At 33.3% G+C, this 25,914-nt stretch overlaps 1 protein-coding gene across 1 annotated transcript; it reads left to right on the top strand.

Annotated features, from left to right (window-relative positions):
• LOC116130619 ((-)-kolavenyl diphosphate synthase TPS28, chloroplastic-like) lies at positions 1-14,651 on the top strand. The gene is made up of 12 exons (XM_031416344.1): positions 1-269; positions 373-556; positions 1,923-2,137; positions 2,231-2,351; positions 2,473-2,585; positions 2,694-2,920; positions 12,699-12,814; positions 13,062-13,160; positions 13,241-13,516; positions 13,669-13,792; positions 14,004-14,198; positions 14,364-14,651. The coding sequence occupies exons 1-12, from the start codon at positions 14-16 to the stop codon at positions 14,595-14,597; spliced, it is 2,160 nt and encodes a 719-aa protein (XP_031272204.1). The 5' UTR covers positions 1-13; the 3' UTR covers positions 14,598-14,651.
• The last annotated feature ends 11,263 nt before the right edge of the window (positions 14,652-25,914 follow it).

The following is a 25,914-nucleotide window of genomic DNA, read 5'->3' as shown; positions in this document are numbered from 1 at the left end:
TACTATAAGATCCATGTTGAGTTCCCTAAACGATGGAGGAATAAGTGTATCGGCATATGACACGGCATGGGTTGCTCTAATTGAAGATATTGAAGGCAGTGGTGCTTCTCAATTCCCATCTGCCCTTCAATGGATTGCCGACAATCAGCTCCCAGATGGTTCATGGGGTGAAGATAAAATATTTTCAGCTTATGATCGCTTAATTAGCACCATAGCTTGTGTTGTAGCACTAAAGAGATGGAATATCCATCAAGATAGGTGTGAAAAAGGTATCTCCAGTAAAAGAAGCCAAAATAAACAACATATATATATGATCTCTCTCTGCTTTTTGAGACTAACATATATCACGTCAACCTTTTGTTGTGGCTTTAGGGTTGTCATTTTTCAAAGAAAACATATCCAAGCTTGAAAACGAGAGTGATGCGCACATGCCTTGCGGCTTTGAAATTATCTTCCCTGCACTTCTAGATAAAGCTCGCAGTTTAGAAATTGAAGTACCTGATCATTCTCCTGCCTTGCAAGATATATATGCGAAGAGAAATTTCAAGCTCTCAAGGTACAAACTCTGGCTTGTTGATCATCCTAACAATTTTCAATAGTTCTTTGTTCAACATGAATACCACATCAATCACAATACAAATAATGAGCGAACGAATTTATTTTACTTCAAATATTTTTTCCTTTTTTATTTTTTCAATTAATATGATTTCGGGTTTTAAATTGAAAGGGTTTATTTCATTTTTTTCCCTGTGATCACTTAGAATTTACTCAACCGGTTCGTTCAAAACCTATCAAAATATCAAACACCCCCTTATAAATTTATCAAAAACCTCTTAAAAGGAGAATTTTATATTTTCTTAACCAAGCCGATGTGTTTAAGAACTTGTTTTGTTAGACTTATCTACTAGCTAAAAGAGCTTATTTAAAGCTATAAGCATTTCTAAAATAATTTTATGTTGTTTTGTTACATTTAAAAAATTCTTTAAGGATTTTAAGTAAACTATTTTATGGTTTATAGGAGAAGCTCAAATTTTGAGCTATTCCCATAAACTCTTTTTAAGCTTATTTAAAGTGTTGAAATTTAAAAAGTATCCTTATTTTTATTTTGGGGGTTTGGATATATACAGCCAACTCAATAAATACAATTCCCAAAATGTGCAGGTTTTATTTAAAGTATAAGCCCAATCATAAAATCCAATAACTTACCAATTATACCCTTAATAAAACAAAAAATGATATATAATGTTAGACTATATAGGATTCAATAGTCTAACTCAATCTAGCATTTAAAATTATGATTTAAGAGTCTAATTAAAGCATGTTAAACCATACTAGACTATGCTAGACTTGGTAGTCTAAAGTATTTCGGCTATTTTTGTCCTTGATATTTTTCATTAATAGCAATTAAGTTAAGTCATGTGAATTTATGACTAAATCTATCCTTTAAACAAATTCTTGATATTTTAGGAATTAAAATTAGTAAAGATGGTTATATATAGAAATATTTCTTTATTTTATTAATTTAACTTGATTTATTCTTATAATAACACATTTTTTGGTAAATTAGTACCCGAAAACTCTTTTACATTTTCCTAACAAACAATTAACAAATTTCTCATAAAAGCTTTACTCATATAAACTTTACTCTAGTATGCTATTCTTCCAAAAGTTCTAATCGAAGAAACCATACCAAACAAACCCTAATACTAAGCGATCTTATAGGGGAAAATAAAATAAACCCTAAATTGAAAATCTATGTTTCATATAATAATTGGCTTGTAATATCTTGTGATATTATAAATTCTGTCTAGAATTTGGTTTATTAATGTTAATTTTCTGCTCATCTAGAGGCTTGCTAATTGTTATTTAACATTATATTGGAGCAATCATCCACATTTCATTAATGGTGTACCGGTAAATAGGATACCAAAGGACAAATTGCACAGTGTACCGACAACATTACTTGGTAGCTTGGAAGGAATGCAAGACCTGAACTGGGAAAAGCTTCTAAAATTGCAATTCCAAGATGGCTCATTCTTCTCCTCCTTATCCTCCACTGCGTATGCCTTCATGCAAACTAAAAATGAAAATTGCTTGAAATTTTTAACAAAAGTTGTCCAAGAATTCAATGCCGGAGGTATATATATTAAGCGCCTTTGTAAAATTTTGACTGGAAATTCTCAATTATTAGGGGTTTCTAATTGTTTTTTATCGATGTACTCCAATTTAGTGCCTACCTTATACCCAGTTGACGTGTACGAACATATTTGGGTTGTGGATCGCTTGCTGCGCCTCGGAATTTCAAGATATTTTCAACCAGAATTTAAAGAATGTATGGATTATGTTTACAGGTACATAATATTATATATTCATAATTTAAAAAAAAAAAAAGAAAAAAAAAAGTTTACCATGCAGCCTATATATGAAAAGTAGCTTCCTCTTGCTAAAGGGTCCTAATTGATTAATTTTCAGATATGTGACCGAAGAGGGTATTCCTTTTCAAAGACAAGGCAGGATTCCTGATCTTGACGACACAGCCATGGGATTTAGACTACTCAGATTACATGGTTATGAGGTTTCAGCTGGTAAGTTTGGGAAATTATTAAAAAAATCTCTGAAATTAGTATATTATTAATTGTTTTGCACAAATGCACAAATGATTCCGATCTTGCTAGTTGTTTTTTGCTGTACAGATATTTTCCGGCATTTTGAGGATGGCGGTGAGTTCTTTTGCTTTCCTGGGCAATCTACCGAGGGCGTTACTGTTATATTCAACTTGTATCGGGCATCTCAGGTGCTATTCCCTGGCGAGAAGATCCTTGAGAATGCTAAGAAATTTTCAGAAAAAATTTTACGAGAAAAACATGCCGCTAATGAGCTCCTAGATAAGTGGCTTATAGCTAAGGACTTGCCTGGTGAGGTACGGGGGCAATATATCTAGAAACTTCATTTCTCTTGTTATATTTAAAAAGTAAAACAGATCAATTATAATAATTAAACCAATAACAATTACGATGACAGGTGAGCTTTGCATTGGAGGTCCCATGGTACGCAAGGTTCCCTAGAGTTGAGACAAGACTGTACATAGAGCAATATGGCGGCGAAGATGACATTTGGATAGGCAAAGTCTTGTACAGGTATGCTGTTATTTGTATATTCCTTAATTCATTTGTTATGATTTCAATCAAGAATATTTGTCTTGATAATCTGAAATATCAAAAGCAGTGAACTTATTAGTCCACAAATCTACATATCAAGAAATTAAAGTAAATACAGGTTTTGTTATAGTATTATTGAATGAGTGCACAAATGACTAGATGCACTCTAACACATTTCGATTAATTTTATTGATTCAATTATATTCTAATGGCTAAATAAGTACCCCTACAGGATGCTGAATGTAAACACTAAAATCTATCTTGAGCTTGCCAAGTTAGACTACAACAATTGCCAAGCTTTACATCAAACTGAATGGAACAGTATGCAAAGGTATTATACAACAGATATCCTTTTCTTCCAACAACTCAAATTTTTTTTTTTTTTCTCAAGAAAAATGCTATGATATACAGGTGGTACTCAGAATGTACGCTTGAAAATTTCGGAATGAGCAGAAGGGCCCTTCTATTAGCGTACTTTCTAGCATCCGCCAGTATATATGAGCCAGAGAAATGGTTAGAGCGAATTGCTTGGGCTAAGACTTCAGTCTTGGTGGAGACAATCACTTCTCATTTTCACAAAACAAAACATTCCAGGGAGCAGAGGAAAGCCTTCGTTGATGAATTTAGAAATTGTACTAATAGAAGCAATTATAAAAATGGAAGAGCTATCAACAACTTATTCCAGCTGTAAGTAATTATCGGAATTAATGTTCATGTTCATCAATATCGAATAATATGAATAGTAATTACAATATTCAATAAACTAAGAATAAAAGGCATCATTTTTTTTTATTTTTTTTTTTTGGGTACGTTAAAAAAATGTGTTTTGTGGCATACAGGAGGTTGGGATCAGACAAAATAGAGCAGGGATTAACTCAGATCTTGCTCGGGACGCTGAACCACCTTTCATCGAACGCACTTGCGGCTCAAGGTCGAGACATGAGCCACCATATACATCAGGCTGTAAGTAATTCATAAAACACATTCAAAGCATTCAATCAGACTGAATTATTAGTTTCTATATAATCCGAATGGAAGCTATTGCCATGAATATAACAAGGACCGATTATTTTTCTTGAACCGAATCAAATTTCATTCAACTTCCAAAGCCAGAATAATAGATCTGCCCAATGTGTTTAACTTCTCTGTTTCTTATATCTGAAAATTTATGTAGTGGGGAAAATGGCTGATGAAGTGGCAAGAGGAAGGAGATAGGCATGAAGGAGAAGCAGAGTTACTTGTATACACAATAAATCTATTTGCTGGGCATTGGTTCTCAGATGAGCTGTTGCATCATCCTCTGTATAAGCGACTCTCAGACCTTACCAACAGAATTTGCAGCAAACTTGGTAATTACCAGAAGCAAAAGGTCAGTCTGAGAGACATCTATATAACCTATTATTTGGAAAGCTTAAACTGATACCTGGCTAATACTGTAGGTTGGGGTAAATTTTCTGTGTAGTCCCATTATTCGAATAAGCCCCCTCACCATTAATCTTTATTCAAATTTAATAATCTTTTAATTTTGTTTCAGGTACATGACAATGGTAGCAATAACGCTAATAGTGATAGCATCACAACCTTCCAAGTAGAGTCTGAGATGCAAGAACTTGTGCAGTTAGTTCTTCAAAATTCTTCAAATGACATTGACTCTAATGTTAAGCAGACATTTCTAACAGTGGCAAAGAGTTTTTACTACACTGCTTACTGTGATACTCAGACTGTCAACTTTCACATAGTCAAAGTGCTTTTTCAGAGAGTAACCTGAATCTGCATAATATTATTGTCTGTGAAAGAAATAAAGAAAAAAGAATTTAAAATCGCTTCCATTCTATAAATTCACCACATCTTTCGGGATCAAACCGAAAGATTAGCAATTATTCAATTTATTCGAGTTGTAATGATAATATCACATAAAATGAATGAAAATTTGAGAATATTATGTGAGATAGTTCCTTGTTATGAAATTTTGGTATTTTTTTCCTTTTATGTAATTGAATGTGGAAATTCAAACTTTAGAGCTTTATTTATGATACTATATGAATTTTAGAAAGAAAATTTGAATAAAGAAAATGTAACTTGAAGACACTGAGGAGTTAATGTCATTGAAATTATTGTTGTGAAATCAGGAGCTATTAATAGTATCTAAAATATCCTAAACTGCCGCAAACTTCTACTAACTCCAGCTCACTGAACTTTAGTGTGGAGATATGAATTACTGAATTAGGAAAACTAATATTTGACTTTAATGTCAAATATTATGTTTTCATTACATTGCTGATTTACTACACATCCCTGATTGTATGGGATTATGATATTTAGGCAGAATGTGTGCATTGTCTTTTACAGATTGTTCCTCATGTATAAATAGACCTTGTACTTTGCTACTCTTGCCTTTTTCTTCTTTACTTCTTCTTCTTTAATTTCTAACATGATATCAGAGCTCTTCTTTTAAGCTTCTACTCAATCAATCTCTCTTTTCTGTCCCTAAAATTCAAACAGAAAACTTGGTTATTTTTTATCTTTTTGGTTCAACAAAATGGCAGATGATCAAACCACAAACATCACACTTTCAAACCCCACGGACCAACCCCCTCACGGCCCAAATACATCAAACCCCATCGTGGGCCAAACCGGGCCAATCCCAACAAATCAAGCCGGCCCAAACCCAACTACTTTCCATACCCATTTGGATTTCTGGGTCCCACACCGAGTCAAGATTCTCAACCGGGTTCAAATCCCTTNTACTCAATCGATCTCTCTTTTCTGTCCCTGAAATTCAAACAGAAAACTTGGTTATTTTTTATCTTTTTGGTTCAACAAAATGGCAGATGATCAAACCACAAACATCACACTTTCAAACCCCACGGACCAACCCCCTCACGGCCCAAATACATCAAACCCCATCGTGGGCCAAACCGGGCCAATCCCAACAAATCAAGCCGGCCCAAACCCAACTACTTTCCATACCCGTTTGGATTTCCGAGTCCCACACTGAGTCAAGATTCTCAACCGGGTTCAAATCCCTACCCGACCCAATTCCCCTTCAACATCCAAATGATTCTAACTGCCAGCTGTAATTATATAATTGTCAAAATTAATGTGTAAGAAGGGAAAACTAATCTTAATTTGCTTTCATTTAATAATATCAAAAACATCTTTCAGTAACCACTATTAGGTGACCTGATGGTAAAAGAGTATAAGAAGATTCCATGAGCTCTTGAGTTCGAGTCTTGTTAGACACTAATAGGGGTGGCTATTAAGACTCTTACACGACTGACAGTTTCAAAGCCCTAATAGATTAGTTAAAGTGTGTGCAAACTGGCTCAGAAACCTCCAGTGAAAAAAACTTCAACCTCCAGCCCCAAATTGCTCGACTTGTATAAATGAATACAAATGAGAAAACACAAACTTTAAATCCTTAAATTGGTATCAAATCCAAAAACATACATCCAACTACAATTAAAAACTATTTGAAGCTAAATTATAATATTTAACACATAACTCATACCTAAATTATCTCATACATGAAAAAACCTATATTTTATAGCTTACAACAGATGAAAGAATGAGATAAATATCTTTAGTTTAATGTTGAATGAGTGATAATTGATTGATTTGTCGTTTATGCATGCAAAGAGTTGATGGTTAGAGAGAAAACTTGTGTTTGGATAGATATTTATCTTTAGTTTAAAATCGCTAATAGAATAAAAAGAAAGTTATAGAGTGTAAAACTTTTTAAAATAGGCTATTTTTCAATTCTCCCATGGAAATAAGGCTATTTATAATAATTGCAACAAGTGTTAATGATAACATCACTTAAAAATAAATGAAATTTTTTTAAATATTATTTGAGATATGTAATGCATCAATTGGAAGCAAATTTTCATGTGCCAACCAAAAATCAGTAAAAGAAACAAAAACAAAAAAACTCTTTAATCTGGGTTGATTTGTGAGATGTTAATATAGGCCTAATTGTTAATTCTGTGTTTGGGCCTCGGTGTACACCTGATTGATATAAAGTGTTTCTAAAACAACTCTAAATAGGTCCAAGTATTCCCACTCCTGCTTTAAAAAGAGAGGAGAAATACTAGAAAGAAAACAGAGGCAAAGTTGGACTTTTTAGTTTGATCCGTAAAGGTTTTAATTGGTTTTGGACCCTGATTGTGGGTATGAACTAAGTCCATTAAAACTATAACAATCTGGCCTTGCTTCCTCCCTCAAAAGTAAATTTCTCTAGAAATGCAAATCTTGACCATCGTTGACAGGACAACGACAGTCATATCTTAGCCGTGAATATTGTAGTCATTGACGGCCAAATATGACCGTAGATCTGGCATTTTCCTCAATGGTGGATTGGCCGGAAAAGGCCAGATATGGCCATCAACAGTCACACAATGTTCATCTTGGCCGAAAAATGCCATATCAACGTCTACCCGCCAGATCCGACTGGTCTGTGGTGTAACGCGATTTTCTGGCCAGATTCCGGTGGTGGTGGCCGAATATGGCACTGCTGGGTGGGGGATTTTTGTCATTTAAAAAAAAATTATATATTAGGGTGTTATAAATTAGCAAACCTAAGGGGTTTCTTATAAATTTTACTCGTAATACATTCTTATTCAACTATCTAATATTATTCCAAAATACATCCAAAATATAAACAAACAGACCCCAGAATGCTCAGGAATAATCTGAGAGTCGGCAGCAGTTAAAACAATAAAAAAATTAAAAAAAAAAAAAAAAAAATGCGCACTTCCATGATGACAGCTCCATCATTAATTAAGCTGTAAAGAAAAAGGTCTAATGAGAAGTTACAACTCAATGAAAGCATCCATGGTGAGAATCTCATAATTAAGCTAAAAGTTAACCATGATCCTCTTCCTATATTAATCCATATTTCATAACAAAACAAAAAAAAAAAAAAAAAAAAAAAAAAAAAAAAAAAAACCAACTTTTTGTTTTTTCTATTGTATAGACTCTCGTTACTTGAACATAGTGTTTGTGAAACTAGTGACAGAAAAAATGTATATGCGTAGTGAATATACTCGTTTGTGTTTTCATATATACAAGAAATTATTATTTTATATTTTACACCAACAGAATGCAAATTTCGTCATCATCAATTCTAATATAGACCAGGTCAGGGACGCATTCATGCCATTGATACAAAATACATGGACGCAACTGTTTTGATGATGGAGGAAGGCTACTATAAGAACTAGGGATAGGCACGGGCTGGGTCAAAGCCAAGGATCCTTATCTCTGAGCCCGGCCCAAGGGCCCAAAGAGATTCCTCAAACCTTGCCCGTCTCCGGGATGGGGATATAAGGGAATCCCCCAGCCCATCCCGAGAGAATTCAAGGATTGTATGATTATGATTTTATTTTACACTTTATTTTTGGACCCAAATTTTGTATTTGCTTGTCAAATTGTGTATCATATCGTGTATCGAAAACTTAATTTTTCGAATTGTATATTGCGTATCGTATCGTATCGCAGGATACGTATTTTTCAAAAAAATTAATAAAATAATAAAAATTTTCTAAAAATTAATATCATCCCCATGATTAATTAACAATTTTTTTGGTATTATTGGCTTTAAATTATGGTATTACATAATCAAAATTAATCACAAAATTAAGAATCTATATCATTTCCTCTCAACCATTCATATCATTTCTAAGATCAATGTGAATATCTATAACTCCACTTGTGTTATTATTATCATGCAAAATGGGCAACACATCTCCTTTTCATTTTCTCCATGCAAAATGGGTAAATTTGGGCAAGTTTTAATGAGCCAGGTTGGGTGACCCGGATTTGACCTGAAATTTTTTTTAGACCTTTGGCCCAAATTAATAAAGTCGTATCGATTTGTATCGATATTTTTAAGGATATAAACGGATATGTATCATATCGGATGATACATATCAACGTATCGAAAGGTTTAGGATACATTCTCTAATACGTATCATTGGTGACCCGTATCGAATAGTATTATAGGATACGTATCGCATATCGTAAGATACTAACAACCATGATATATATATACATTAAGCATGGTTATCAAATTGTGTATCGTATTGTTTATCGAAAACCTAATTTTTCGAATCATGTATCACGTATCGTATCGTAGGATACGCCTTTTTCAAAAAAATTAATAAAATAATAAAATTTTTCTAAAAATTAATATTATCCCCATGATTAATTAACAAATTTTGTGGTATTATTGGCTTTAAATTATGGTATTACACAATCAAAATTAATCATAAAATTAAGAATTTATATCATTTCCTCTCATCCATTCATATCATTTCCAAGATCAATGTCAATATCTATAACTCTACTTGTGTTATTATTATCATGCAAAATTGGCAAAACATCTTCTGATTCACTTTCTCGATGCAAAATGAGTAAATTTGGGTAGGTTTTAGTGAACCAGGTTGGGTGACCCGGATTCGACCTAAAATTTTTTTTTGGACCTTTGACCCAAATTAATAAAGTCATATCGATTTGTATCGATATTTTTAAGGATACAAACGGATACGTATCGTATCGTAGGATATATATCAACGTATCGAAAGGTTTATGATACACTCTCTGATACGTATCATTGACGACTCATATCGAATCGTATCATAAGATACATATCGAATCGTATCATAAGATACATATCACGTATCGTAGGATACTAATAACCATGATATTAAGTACTTATATAAATGTATAAATTGAATCACAATAACATAATATCATTTGTCTACTATGGTGATTCGCAGGGATTAATGTTGTGGGTAAATGAAATCCTGTGGGTGGGGATTATGTTGATGCGATTCAGAAATGCTGGTTCTTAACAAAGCTCCGCGGAATATGTCATCCTGTTGCTCTGCCCTATGTGAGAATGAAATAGAAAGAGGTGGAATGACAAGTTGGTTTGTTCAGACTTGAGGATGGAATATGCCATTATTTTGGTTTTGCGTCCTAAGGTATAAAAGACCTTTCCTCATGTATGGATTATGGAATTAAGGCCGATGTGTGCAGTGTCTTTTACAGATTATTCCTCAGTATAAATAGAATTTCTTTTTCTTCTTAATTTCTAACATGGTATTAGAGCTCTCCTTTAAAGCTTCGCTCAATCGATCTCTCTTTCGTCCCTGAAATTCAAACAGAAAACTTGGTATTTTTATCTTTTTGGTTGCATGCTGATTTACTACACATTATTCCTCATGTATAAATAGGACCTTTCCTCATGTATGGGATTATGATATTAAGGCAGAATGTGTGCATGTCTTTTACAGGTTGTTCCTCATGTATAAATAGACCTTTCCTTTTTCTTCTTTAATTTCTAACATGGTATTAGAGCTCCTTTAAGCTTCCACTCAATCGATCTCTCTTTTCTGTCCCTGAAATTCAAACAGAAAACTTGGTATTTTTATCTTTTTGGTTCAACAAATGGCAGATGATCAAACCACAAATATCACACTTTCAAACCCACAGACCAAGCCCCTCACGGCCAAACCCCATCGTGGGCCAAACTAGGCCAATCCCACCATAAAACCGCCCAAAACCCAACACCTTAACCCAACTACTTTCCATACCGTTGTGATTCCGAGTCCACACTGAGTCAAGATTTCAACCGGGTTCAAATCCCTACCCGACCCAATTCCCCTTCAACATCCAAATGATTCTAAATGCCAGCTGTAATTATATAATGTCAAAAATTAATGTGTAAGAAGGGAAAACTAATCTTAATTTGTTTCATTTAATAATATCAAAAACATCTTTCAGTAACCACTATTAGGTGACCTGATGGTAAAAGAGTATAAGAAGATTCCATGAGCTCTTGAGTTCGAGTCTTGTTAGCACTAATAGGGGTGGATTAAGACTCTTACACGACTGACAGTTTCAAAGCCCTAATAGATTAGTTAAAGTGTGTGGCAAACTGGCTCAGAAACCTCCAGTGAAAAAAACTTCAACCTCCAGACCCAAATTGCCGACTTGTAAATGATACAAATGAGAAAACACAAACTTTAAATCCTTAAATTGGTATCAAATCAAAAACATACATCCAACTACAATTAAAAACTATTTGAAGCTAAATTATAATATTTAACACATAACTCATCCTAAATTATCTCATACATGAAAAAACCTATTTTATAGCTTACAACAGATAAAGAATGAGAAATATCTTTAGTTGAATAGGGATAATTGATTGATTGTCGTTTATGCATGCAAAGAGTTGATGGTTAGAAGAGAAAACTTGTGTTTGGATAGATATTATCTTTAGTTTAAAATCGCTAATAGAATAAAAAGAAAGTTAAGAGATAAAAATTTTTAAATAGGCTATTTTCAATTCTCCCATGGAAATAAGTGATTTATAATAATTGCAACAAGTGTTAATGCTAACATCACTTAAAAATAAATGAAATTTTTTTAATATTTTTGAGATATGTAATGATCAATTGGAAGCAAATTTTCATGTGCCAACCAAAAATCAGTAAAAGAAACAAAAACAAAAAAACTCTTAATCTGGGTTGATTGTGAGATGTTAATATAGGCCTAATTGTTAATTCTGTGTTTGGGCCTCGGGTACACCTGATTGATATAAAGTGTTTCTAAAACAACTCTAAATAGGTCCAAGTATCCACTCCGCTTTAAAAGAGAGGAGAAAATACTAGAAAGAAAAACAGAGGCAAGTTGGAATTTTAGTTTGATCGTAAAGGTTTTAATTGGTTTTGGACCTGATTGTGGGGTATGAACTAAGTCCATTTAAAACTATAACAAATCTGGCCTTGCTTCCTCCCTCAAAAGTAAATTTTCTAGAAATGCAAATCTTGACCTCGTTGACAGACAACGACAGTCTATCTTTAGCCGTGAATATTTGTAGTCATTGACGGCCAAATATGACGTAGATCTGGCATTTTCCTACGAATCTTGGTGGATCTGGCGAAAAGGCAGATAGGCATATCAACAGTCACAAATTCATCTTTGCGAGAAAAATGCCATATAACGTACCTACCCGCCAGATCCGACTGTCTGTGGTGGAACGCCGATTTTCTGGCCAGATTCCGGTGGTGGTGGCGAAATCTGGCATGCGGGTGGTGGGGAGTTTTTGTCATTTAAAAAAAAAATATAATAGGGTGTTTATAAATTAGCAAACCTAAGGGGTTTCTTATAAATTTCTGTATACATCTTCCTTAATTCTACATCTCTATTCAACTATCTATATTATTCCCAAAATACTATCAAAATATAAAACAAACAGACCCCAGAATGCTCAGGAAATAATCTGAGAGTCGGCAGCAGTTAAAACAATAAAAATATTAAAAAAAAAAAAAAAAATGCGCACTTCCATAGGACAGCTCATCATAAATTAAGCTGTAAAGAAAAGGGTCTAATGAGAAGTTACAACTCAATGAAAGACATTCCATGTGGATCTCTAATTAAGCTAATAAGTTAACCATGATCTCTTCCTATATTAATCCAATACTCTCAGATTAAAAAAAAAACCTAAACCAATAACAATTACGATGACAGGTGAGCTTTGCATTGGAGGTTCCATTGTACGCAAGGTTCCCTAGAGTTGAGACAAGACTGTACATAGAGCAATATGGCGGCGAAGATGACATTTGGATAGGCAAAGTCTTGTACAGGTATGCTTTTATTTGTATATTCCTTAATTCATTTGTTATGATTTCAATCAAGAATATTTGTCTTGATAATCTGAAATATCAAAAGCAGCGAACTTATTAGTCCACAAATCTACAAATCAAGAAATTAAAGTAAATACATGTTTTGTTATAGTATTATTGAATGAGTGCACAAATGACTAGATAAACACATTTCGATTAATTTTATTGATTCAGTTATATTCTAATGGCTATATAAGTACCCCTACAGGATGCTGAATGTAAACACTAAAATTTATCTTGAGCTTGCCAAGTTAGACTACAACAATTGCCAAGCTTTACATCAAACTGAATGGAACAGTATGCAAAGGTATTATACAACAGATATCCTTTTCTTCCAACAACTCAAATTTTTTTTTTTTTTCTCAAGAAAAATGCTATGATATACAGGTGGTACTCAGAATGTACGCTTGAAAATTTCGGAATGAGCAGAAGGGCCCTTCTATTAGCGTATTTTCTAGCATCCGCCAGTATATATGAGCCAGAGAAATGGTTAGAGCGAATTGCTTGGGCTAAGACTTCAGTCTTGGTGGAGACAATCACTTCTCATTTTCACAAAACAAAACATTCCAGAGAGCAGAGGAAAGCCTTCGTTGATGAATTTAGAAACTGTACTAATAGAAGCAATTATAAAAATGGAAGAGCTATCAACAACTTATTCCAGCTGTAAGTAATTATCGGAATTAATGTTCATATTCATCAATATCGAATAATATGAATAGTAATTACAATATTCAATGAACTAAGAATAAAAGGCATCATTTTTTTTTATTTTTTTTTTTTGGGTACGTTAAAAAAATGTGTTTTGTGGCATACAGGAGGTTGGGATCAGACAAAATAGAGCAGGGATTAAGTCAGATCTTGCTCGGGACGCTGAACCACCTTTCATCGAACGCACTTGCGGCTCAAGGTCGAGACATGAGCCACCATATACATCAGGCTGTAAGTAATTCATAAAACACATTCAAAGCATTCAATCAGACTGAATTATTAGTTTCTATATAATCCGAATGGAAGCTATTGCCATGAATATAACAAGGACCGATTATTTTTCTTGAACCGAATCAAATTTCATTCAACTTCCAAAGCCAGAATAATAGATCTGCCCAATGTGTTTAACTTCTCTGTTTCTTATATCTGAAAATTTATGTAGTGGGGAAAATGGCTGATGAAGTGGCAAGAGGAAGGAGATAGGCATGAAGGAGAAGCAGAGTTACTTGTATACACAATAAATCTATTTGCTGGGCATTGGTTCTCAGATGAGCTGTTGCATCATCCTCTGTATAAGCGACTCTCAGACCTTACCAACAGAATTTGCAGCAAACTTGGTAATTACCAGAAGCAAAAGGTCAGTCTGAGAGACATCTATATAACCTATTATTTGGAAAGCTTAAACTGATACCTGGCTAATACTGTAGGTTGGGGTAAATTTTCTGTGTAGTCCCATTATTCGAATAAGCCCCCTCACCATTAATCTTTATTCAAATTTAATAATCTTTTAATTTTGTTTCAGGTACATGACAATGGTAGCAATAACGCTAATAGTGATAGCATCACAACCTTCCAAGTAGAGTCTGAGATGCAAGAACTTGTGCAGTTAGTTCTTCAAAATTCTTCAAACGACATTGACTTTAATGTTAAGCAGACATTTCTAACAGTGGCAAAGAGTTTTTACTACACTGCTTACTGTGATACTCAGACTGTCAACTTTCACATAGTCAAAGTGCTTTTTCAGAGAGTAACCTGAATCTGCATAATATTATTGTCTGTGAAAGAAATAAAGAAAAAAGAATTTAAAATCGCTTCCATTCTATAAATTCACCACATCTTTCGGGATCAAACCGAAAGATTAGCAATTATTCAATTTATTCGAGTTGTAATGATAATATCACATAAAATGAATGAAAATTTGAGAATATTATGTGAGATAGTTCCTTGTTATGAAATTTTGGTATTTTTTTCCTTTTATGTAATTGAATGTGGAAATTCAAACTTTAGAGCTTTATTTATGATACTATATGAATTTTAGAAAGAAAATTTGAATAAAGAAAATGTAACTTGAAGACACTGAGGAGTTAATGTCATTGAAATTATTGGTGTGATATCAGGAGCTATTAATATTTAATAGTATCTAAAATATCCTGAACTGTCGCAAACTTCTACTAACTCCAGCCCACTGAATTTTACTGTGGAGATATGAATTACTGAATTAGGGAAACTAATATTTGACTTTAATGTCAAATATTATGTTTTCATTACATTGCTGATTTACTACACATTATTCCTCATGTATAAATAGACCTTTCCTCATGTATGGGATTATGATATTAAGGCAGAATGTGTGCATTGTCTTTTACAGATTATTCCTCATGTATAAAATAGCCCTTTCTTTTTCTTCTTTAATTTCTAACATGTTATAGGCTCTCCTTTTAAGCTTCCGCTCAATCGTCTCTCTTCTGCTCCTGAAATTCAAACAGAAAAACTTGGTTAGTTTTATCTTTTTGGTTGCATGCTGATTTACTACACATTTTCCTCATGTTAAATAGACCTTTCCATATTATGGGATTATGATATTAAGCAGAATGTGCATTGTCTTTTAAGGTTGTTCCTCATTATAAATAGACCTTTCCTTTTTCTTTTTAATTTCTAACATGGTATTAGAGCTCTCCTTTAAGCTTCCACTCAATCGATCTCTCTTTTCTGTCCCTGAAATTCAAACAGAAAACTTGGTATTTTTATCTTTTTGGTTCAACAAATGGCAGATGATCAAACCACAAATATCACACTTTCAAACCCACAGACCAAGCCCCTCACGGCCCAACCCCATCGTGGGCCAAACTAGGCCAATCCCACCATCAAACCCGCCAAAAACCCAACACCTTAACCAACTACTTCCATACCCGTTTGATTCCGAGTCATCCAACTGAGTCAAGATTCTCAACCGGGTTCAAATCCCTACCACGACCCAATTCCCCTTCAACATCCAAATGATTCTAACTGCCAGCTGTAATTATATAATTGTCAAAATTAATGTGTAAGAAGGGAAAACTATCTTAATTTGCTTTCATTTAATAATATCAAAACATCTTTCAGTAACCACTATTAGGTGACCTGATGGTAAAAGAGTTATAAGAAGATTCCATGAGCTCTTGAGTTCGAGTCTTGTTAGACACTAATAGGGTGGCTATTAAGACTCTTACACGACGACAGTTTCAAAGCCCTAATAGATTAGTTAAAGTGTGTGCAAAACTAAGCAGAAACCTCCAGGAAAAAAACTTCAACCTCCAGCCCCAAATTGCTCCGACTTGTATAAATGAATACAAATGAGGAAAACACAAACTTAAATCCTTAAATTGTAATCAAACAAACATACACCAACTACAATTTAAAAACTATTTGAAGCTAAATTATAATATTTAACACATAACTCATACTAAATTATCTCATACATGAAAAAACCATATTTTATAGCTTACAAACATTGAAGAATGAGATAAATATCTTTAGTTGAATAGTGATAATGATTGATTTGTTCTTTATGCATGCAAAGAGTTGATGGTTAGAGAGAAAACTTGTGTTTGGATAGATATTTATCTTTAGTTTAAAATCGCTAATAGAATAAAAAGAAAGTTATAGAGTAAAACTTTTTAAAATAGGCTATTTTTCAATTCTCCCATGGAAATAAGGCTATTTATAATAATTGCAACAAGTGTTAATGCTAACATCACTTAAAAATAAATGAAATTTTTTTATATTATTTGAGATATGTAATGCATCAATTGGAAGCAAATTTTCATGTGCCAACCAAAAATCAGTAAAAGAAACAAAAACAAAAAAACTCTTTAATCTGGGTTGATTGTGAGATGTAATATAGGCCTATTGTTAATTCTTTGGTTTGGCTCGGTGTACACCTGATTGATATAAGTGTTTCTAAAACAACTCTAAATAGGTCAAGTATTCCCACTCCTGCTTTAAAAGAGAGGAGAAATACTAGAAAGAAAAACAGAGGCAAGTTGGACTTTTAGTTTGATCCGTAAAGGTTTTAATTGGTTTTGGACCTGATTGTGGTATGAACTAAGTCCATTTAAAACTATAACAATCTGGCCTTGCTTCCTCCCTCAAAAGTAAATTTCTCTAGAAATGCAAATCTTGACCTCGTTGACAGACAACGACAGTCATATCTTTAGCCGTGAATTTTGTAGTCATTGACGGCCAAATATGACGTAGATCTGGCATTTTCCTACTAATCCTTGGTGGATCTGGCCGAAAAGGCCAGATATGGCACAACACAGCAAATGTTCCTGCTTGGCCAAAATGCCATATCAACGTCCTACCCGCCAGATCCGACTGTGTCTGTGGAGGTCGCGCGATTTTGCTGCCAGATTCCGGTGGTGGTGGCGAAATCTGGCACTGCGGTGGTGGGGATGTTTTTGTCATTTAAAAAAAAAATTATATATTAGGGTGTTATTAAATTAGCAAACCTAAGGGGTTTCTTATAAATTTTACCTCGTAATACTCTCTATTCAACTATCTAATATTATTCCCAAAATACTATCCAAAATATAAAACAAACAGACCCCAGAATGCTCAGGAAATAATCTGAGAGTCGGCAGCAGTTAAAACAATAAAAATATTAAAAAAAAAAAAAAAAAAATGCGCACTTCCATGATGACAGCTCCATCATTAAATTAAGCTGTAAAGAAAAAGTTCTAATGAGAAGTTACAACTCAATGAAAGCACTTCCATGGTGAGAATCTCATAATTAAGCTAATAAGTTAACCATGATCCTCTCCTATATTAAATCCATTATATCTCATAAAAAAAAAAAAAAAAAAAAAAAAAAAAAAAAAAAAAAAAACCAACTTTTTGTTTTTTCTATTGTATAGACTCTCGTTACTTGAACATAGTGTTTGTGAAACTGTGACAGAAAAATGTATATCGTAGTGAATATACTCGTTTGTGTTTTCATATATACAAGAAATTATTTATTTTATTTTACACCAACAGAATGCAAATTTCGTCATCATCAATTCATATAGACCAGGTCAGGGACGCATTCATGCCATTGATACAAAATACATGGACGCAACTGTTTTGATGGATGGAGGAAGGCTACATAAGAACTAGGATAGGCACGGGCTGGGTCAAAGCCAAGGATCCTATCTCTGAGCCGGCCCAAGGCCCAAGAGATTCCTCAAACCTTGCCCGTCTCCGGATGGGATATAAGGGAATCCCCGCCCATCCGAGAGAATCAAGGATTGTATGATTATGATTTTATTTTAACTTTATTTTGGACCCAAATTTGTATTTGCTTGTCAAATTGTGTATCATATCGTGTATCAAAACTAATTTTTCGAATTGTATATTGCGTATCGTTCGTATCGCAGGATACGTATTTTTCAAAAAAATTAATAAAATAATAAAAATTTTCTAAAAATTTATCTCATCCCCATGATTAATTAACAATTTTTTTGTATTATTGGCTTTAAATTATGGTATTACATAATCAAATTAATCACAAATTAAGAATCTATATCATTTCCTCTCAACCATTCATATCATTTCTAAGAATCAATGTGATATCTATAACTCCACGTGTTATTATATCATGCAAAATGGGCAACACATCTCCTTTTCATTTTCTCCATGCAAAATGGGTAAATTTGGGCAAGTTTTAATGAGCCAGGTTGGGTGACCCGGATTTGACCTGAAATTTTTTTTAGACCTTTGGCCCAAATTAATAAAGTCGTATCGATTTGTATCGATATTTTTAAGGATATAAACGATATGTATCATCGGATGATACATATCAACGTATCGAAAGGTTTAGGATACATTCTCTAATACGTATCATTGGTGACCCGTATCGAATAGTATTATAGGATACGTATCGCATATCGTAAGATACTAACACCATGATATATTATACATTAAGCATGGTTATCAAATTGTGTATCGTATTGTTTATCGAAAACCTAATTTTTCGAATCATGTATCACGTATCGATCGTAGGATACGCCTTTTTCAAAAAAATTAATAAATAATAAAATTTTCTAAAAATTAATATTATCCCATGATTAATTAACAAATTTTGTGGTATTATTGGCTTTAAATTATGGTATTACACAATCAAAATTAATCATAAAATTAGAATTTTATCATTTCCTCTCATCCATTCATATCATTTCCAAGATCAATGTCAATATCTAAACTCTACTTGTGTTATTATTATCATGCAAAATTGGCAAAACATCTTCTGATTCACTTTCTCGATGCAAATGAGTAAATTTGGGTAGGTTTAGTGAACCAGGTTGGGTGACCCGGATTCGACCTAAAATTTTTTTTTGGACCTTTGACCCAAATTAATAAAGTCATATCGATTGTATCGATATTTTAGGATACAAACGGATACGTATCGTATCGTAGGATATATATCAACGTATCGAAAGGTTTATGATACACTCTCTATACGTATCATTGACGACTCTATCGAATCGTATCATAAGATACATATCGAATGTATCATAAATACATATCACGTATCGTAGGATACTAATAACCATGATATTAAGTACTTATATAAATGTATAATTGAATCACAATAACATAATATCATTTGTCTACTATGGTGATTCGCAGGGATTAATGTGGTGGGTAAATGAAATCCTGTGGGTGGGGATTATGTTGATGCGATTCAGAAATGCTGGTTCTTAACAAGCTCCGCGGATATGTCCTCCTGTTGCTCTGCCCTATGTGAGAATGAAATAGAAAGAGGTGGAATGACAAGTTGGTTTGTTCAGACTTGAGGATGGAATATGCCATTATTTTGGTTTTGGATCTCCATAGAAATAATCCAACGCCCCAATGTCTCGGCATATAGGACACATGCGTCTACGTGTTGTATTGTGAGGAGAGTATTGTATCACAAATTCACAATATAATGTTTGCAGAAGCGCCTTTTTTGGAGGAGAGATCATATGGTCAGCGACACAAGAGTGCGTTGAGGTAAGAATATAAACATTTTGTTGTGGTGTTAATATGTCATCTGACTGAACACAACATTAACTCAATGCAGACAAATCCGGTTTGCATTATTTGGATGACTCTTACTTTGACATCTAGTGAAGATCACGATCAAGTTTTCTGTTACTTAGTGCCAAATACATTTTGTAGCAGAACAGAAGAAGCTAATTAAGGATCTAGGACTTAAGAAACAAATAGATTATATGCTTTCTGCCAACAAACACAACGTTAACTGAAACATATTTTAGGTTAGGTGAGTGAACCGAGGGCTCTTTTAACTTAACCACTCCATTGACTCTTTATTCAAAGATATCACGTAAAACATGTTATTGTAACTTTCACTTAATTAAAAATATTAACTGAAATTAATTATAAATAAACATTTTTTTACCTAATGTGTTTGTAAATAAACACGTTATTTAAAAATATTGCAAACAAACGTGTTTGATTCTGTATAGTGGATGACATCTCTCAAGTTTATATCGAAAGGTACACACGTTTTTTTTTGTAGCCACATAAATATAAAATTTTTCAACCACTCAAAGGATGACGCATATATATATATATATACATGCATGCATGAAAATATATTGTAGAGGCATCATGGCTAGAGAGGATGAGAGATTCCTTGTTAGAAAAAAACACACACAACACAATATTCTCAACTGGTTTTGTTAGTTTTAAAATTAAAAGGCATTGTCAGAGGCAAAGCTTAACCATGATTTTATTTTTCAAATTAAATCTTTGAACTCTTCCCAATATTTAGTGTCGGGTATTGATCTACCCATCAGCTTTAACATTTTCTTCGCAGTTCGTCACTTTTTGATTTGATAGAATATTAATCTAAAATAAAATGATGTAAATTCAAATGACATATGCTTTGCTTTGAGTTTTGGGATATTTTAACAATGTTTCGAGATTAGTGGTAAGCTATTATAGAGTTCAATATATTTATTTTGAAGAGGCTGACGAATATATATGCCTTTAAATTTTATAAAAATTGATGTTGATACCAACCCTGAAAGCTTCAACTAAGGCATTGCGGTAACAAGGGGAAACTTCGTCCACCTTGAAGTTTTGGTACATTAGTATAGATTCTATGATTTAAAATAGAGTAAACAGACTTTTTTCCACCCAAGGTTTGCCTTAATGACATTTTTTCACCCAGAAAGTTTCAAAATACCACTTTTTCATTCAAAGTTTATATTATGTTAATACCTAAAATATACTTCACTGTTTTAGTCGGCATTCGACGAGTTAGCAAGAGCTAAAATAAGAAGAGTTGTGTAGAGTGGGGACCGATGGATCTAATAGTGGTGATCAATTGAATATTCACTATTGAAATCAGTTGGAAATCAGTTAAGAACAGGAAACCCTAATTTTACAATAGTCGACAATTAATGAAATATCAAGTGTGTGTGAGAGATTTTATAGAGAAGAGACTGAAGGTTCAAATGGTGGTAATAGAGAGAATTTTTATTGTCAAAATCAGTTTAGGTAGTAACAGAATATTAACTTTGGTTGAAAAATAGTATTTTGAAATTTTTTGGATGGAAAAGTGCTATTAAAGCAAATCTTAGATAAGAAAAAGCCGTTTGCTCTTTAAAATATTAAGATTTATGTCTTTGAATTTACTAAATGTTTATATAATCGGTTATTGAAAGGATTAATAGAACTAGACCCCATATGGTAAATGCAATTAACTCAACTTACAAGTTACAAACACGACAAGGACAGACTGTTGGAAGATTTACGATTATTCAGATTGATTTTGGGGATCTCTAGTCCCGTCCAGCATTTCAAAATCCAATTTGACAGAGCAAATAATGTTAGCAAGCATAATTGGACATGAATTGAAGGATCGGTGATTAAACCAGTCATTGCCTCTTATCAATTGGTGGGACTTCTTCAAATTGATTAGACAATTGCATGAATTCTACTGTACGTAATGACATTTTCACAGTAGCTTAGTTTGATTTTTGTAACAAATAGCATCTTTGACTATTCTATTCCACCAACAGGCTGCAGGCAGTGAGATTTGTGCAGTCATAATTAATTTTAATCAATCTTTCTTAATGATCTTTATGCTGAAACTAGTAATATAAAATTGAGTTCCAGGGCCTTCCTCTGGGCTTAAAAATACATAAAATAAGGTTGATGATTGAGACTTGAATACGAGTGGCAAATCAATCAGTCATTTAGTAAACCTTTTTATGGATCTAAACTTGGAGTAGAGATTAACTAAGTGGATTCAAAGGACACATTGAGGTCACTTTAATTAATTTCCCAATAATAGAGAAAAAAAAAAAGTGTTAACAAACCGCCCAACAGGTTCAATCAAAAAAGGTCATATCTTAATATTATCCACCAAATTTGACAAAAAATTTGAAATATATGATGGGCCACTTAGGTTTGCCCTTTCATTATCTAAAAATCTGCTAAAATATTTTTGATATTGATGTCCTGTAATTCGAAATAAATTTCATCTCAAGTTCGCTATGAAATTACAGGTCAACAACCATAGAGATTTTGCTATATATATATATATATATGCTTCAATATGAACCCACTCAGCCCTTAGTGGCTCCGTCCCTGAGTGATGCTCCGATTTGCCTGGCAATAACAAAGCAAAGGTGGCGGAGATGAGTAAATTGAAAGTAGAAGAAGACTCAAAACATGTTATTGTCTTATGGGTTATTGCTGGCACAAATTAACCCAGTTGTACTTGGGGTCTTCACCTAAATGAAAAAAAAATAAAAAAAAAAATTCAAATTTCCATACATATTACACATATAAGAATAATACCACCATATATACACATTTTTTTATACAAACTCGGTCATGAGTTATGTAAACTATTGTCTATTAATATAATTTAATAACTTTAAATTGAAAATAAATTAGCTTGCGTGTGGCTTAATAAGTGTTTGCTCATCACTTTTACCACTGATGCCATTAGAGTCGTATGACTTCGGTCTATCTCACAATAATTATTGTTGTCGACAAGAGTTATACAACAGTTATATATATAAAACCATACAACCTCCTAATTTAACTATTTAAATCTTATCTCAATTCTATTATATAAATGGGTGATATATAAACTCATCATAACTTGTTTTCGGCGGGGGGGTTAAGCAATTATTTTAAGCAAATTTTTCTATGAATTATACCGTTCTTTATAAACTCTCAAAAGCAATAAGATAACAGTAGACATAAGCTCAAGTTCTAACTTGCTAAACCACTTAAAAAATCTTTTTGTCATTTACTTTATTGCATTTATTATTCATCCACTGCTAGTTATCTGTAATCACACACACACTAATTATGATCCTGTCAAGGTCGATCAGATCACTCTAATTCTGATCTCATCAAGGTCAATCAGATCACTCTAGTTGGTACAGATTTCTGTATCAACATTTTGGCATTAGAATGAGGGTTTGATTCACATAAGCTCTCCATGTTTTTCCAGCAAGTCTCAACTTCTTTAGCAAATCCCAGCTTCTTTTTCTAGAATCATGTTATCAAATGTGAAAATCTGAGCAGGATAAAGTTTGAATTTGGCTAAGCGGTAAACACAAGAATTGTAACCCTTCGAGTTAGCTTTCCGATGGTATAAGAATCATCCAAATCTAAGGTCTATAGCTCAAGTTATTGTCAAAATACTGAAGCTTATTCCAAATCAGAGCTCTTAGATCGCGTGGCCAGATTGCTCAGATCACGCGCTTAGATCACTATGATCTTCAGCTTCAGATTGCATGGCCAAATCGCTCAGATCTCTCAAATTAGAAAGATCTCACTGGCTCTCTAACTCTTAAGCTCTCGAGCTCTCGAGCTTCCAAAAAAGCAAAAACAAGTTAAAGTTGTTTGCTTTTTATTTGATTTGGCCACACGGCCCACACCACACCATTAAAATAAGTATGGGAGTTACTGTGAATCCTAACCAAGTTGAAGAATCATCATCGGCCATGGCAGACATATTCTTCGTCGGATCTTAAAAAAAATGAATTAAAAAAAAAAACTGAATTAAAAGCTAGCAGACAATCAGGCGCGCAGTTGCTGCCCATAATTTTTTTTTTTTAATTGAATTAAAAAAAAAACAGAATTATTTGGAGTTGGCTCGCAAGCCGGCTCGAAATATGTTAAAACTATTATCGAGCTGAGTCGAGTCATAATTTATGGCTTGGCTCGGCTCGTTTAGTCCTTCTCTTTCACGAGCAGAGCTCGTTAAGCTAAAACTCGGCTCGGCTCGACTCGACTCGATAACACCCTTACTCTCAGATCAAGTTTTCCATGCTTTTTGATTGAGCTATACTCTCAGATCAAGCTCTTCATGCTTTTTGATCGAGCTATGCTCTCAGATCAAGCTCTCCGCGCTTTCTAATCGAACTCCTCGCACTCTCAGATTGAGATCTTTATGCTCTCTGATTGTGCTCTTTATGTTCTTAGATTGTGCTCTTTATGCTCCCTGATTAAGCTCATAAGCTCTCTCATTCGCTTGAGATCACATGTTCAAGATCTCTTAGATCACACCAAGCATAACTCAAGTTCTTTAGTTTGAGACTGTAACCTATAGTGCGACAGCCATCCAGATCAAAGACATGAGTTTTTGAAGCGCGATTACGCACTCCAAAAACTAGAGGGCTATTGTTGTGCAGTCAATCTGGAGAGGATAATTCCCTATTAGGAGAGAAGATATTTAGATTGGCTCAATTTGAAAGGAAGTTATTTAAATTGACTTAGACTCCAACTAAGGTAGCTGAAGATCATGCAACTTCCTAATTCTACGTATTTGAATCTTATCTCAACTCTATCATGTAAATTAATGCTATATAAACCCATCATAACTTGTTTTTAGGGGGGTTGGGCAATTGTTCAAAGCAAATTTTCTTAGGAATTATACTGTTCTTTGTAAGCTCTCAAAAGTAATAAAATAACAGTAGACATAAGTTCAAGTTCTAACTTGCCGACCCACTTTAAAAATCTCTTTGCCATTTACTTTATTGTATTTATTATTCATCCATTGCTGGTGATCCATAATCACGCACACACCAGTTCTGATCCCATCAAGGTCCATCAGATCACTCTAGTTGGTACTGATTTTTGTATCAACACATAAAATTTAGATTATATTTTTATCTCATTGATAATGAAATAATTGTAGTACATGTAACATTGTTTGAAATCAATAACTTAAGTGTCTCCTCTTACATAAATTCAGGGGTCTTTCCTAACACCAATGATTAATATTAAGTTGATATATATATATATAGGAATTGCGGCGTAATTTATATTTTTATTATATAAAGAGTCAAATATTGGACTAACACATTAAAACTCACCAATTAATAACAATAATTTATTGAAGAGAAATATGTGGTGATACATTTATTAATAAGATTAATTAAAAATGTCACATTTTGATCAAAATTTGACATTTTAATTAATCTTATTAAATTAATAAATTATTTGAGTAGAGTCAAAATGTACGTGATTAATTTAATACTATGGGGACCCTCATAACTCTATTATGTAAATATGTATTATATAAACTCATCATAACTTATTTTTAGGGGGGCTATGTAATTGTTTTAAGCAAATTTTATTAAGAATTATACTGTTCTTTGTAAGCTCTCAAAAGCAATAAGATAACAGTGGACATAGGCTCAAGTTTTAACTTGTTGAACCACTTTAAAAATCTATTTGTCATTTACTTTATTGCACTTATTATTCATCCACTGCTAGTTATCCGTAATCACATACATACCAGTTCTGATCCCATCAAGGTCGATTAAATCACTCTAGTTGGTACAGATTTTTGTATCAACATTTTGCCATTAGAAGGAGGGTCTGATTCACATCAGCTCTCCATGTTTTTCTAGCAAGTCTCAACATCTTCAGTAAATCCCAGCTTTTTTTTTCTAGAATCACGTTATCAAATGTGAAAATCTGAGTAGGATAAAGTCTGAATTTGGCTAAGCGGTAAACACAAGAATTGTAGCCCTTCGAGTTAGCTTTCTGATGGTCTAAAAATCATCCAA

The sequence above is a fragment of the Pistacia vera genome, unplaced genomic scaffold (genome assembly GCF_008641045.1).
Source record: "Pistacia vera cultivar Batoury unplaced genomic scaffold, PisVer_v2 Contig223, whole genome shotgun sequence".
Lineage (NCBI taxonomy): Eukaryota > Viridiplantae > Streptophyta > Magnoliopsida > Sapindales > Anacardiaceae > Pistacia > Pistacia vera.
The sequence above is the reverse complement of the archived record's forward strand: the minus strand, read 5'-3'. Positions and strand labels throughout refer to the sequence as shown.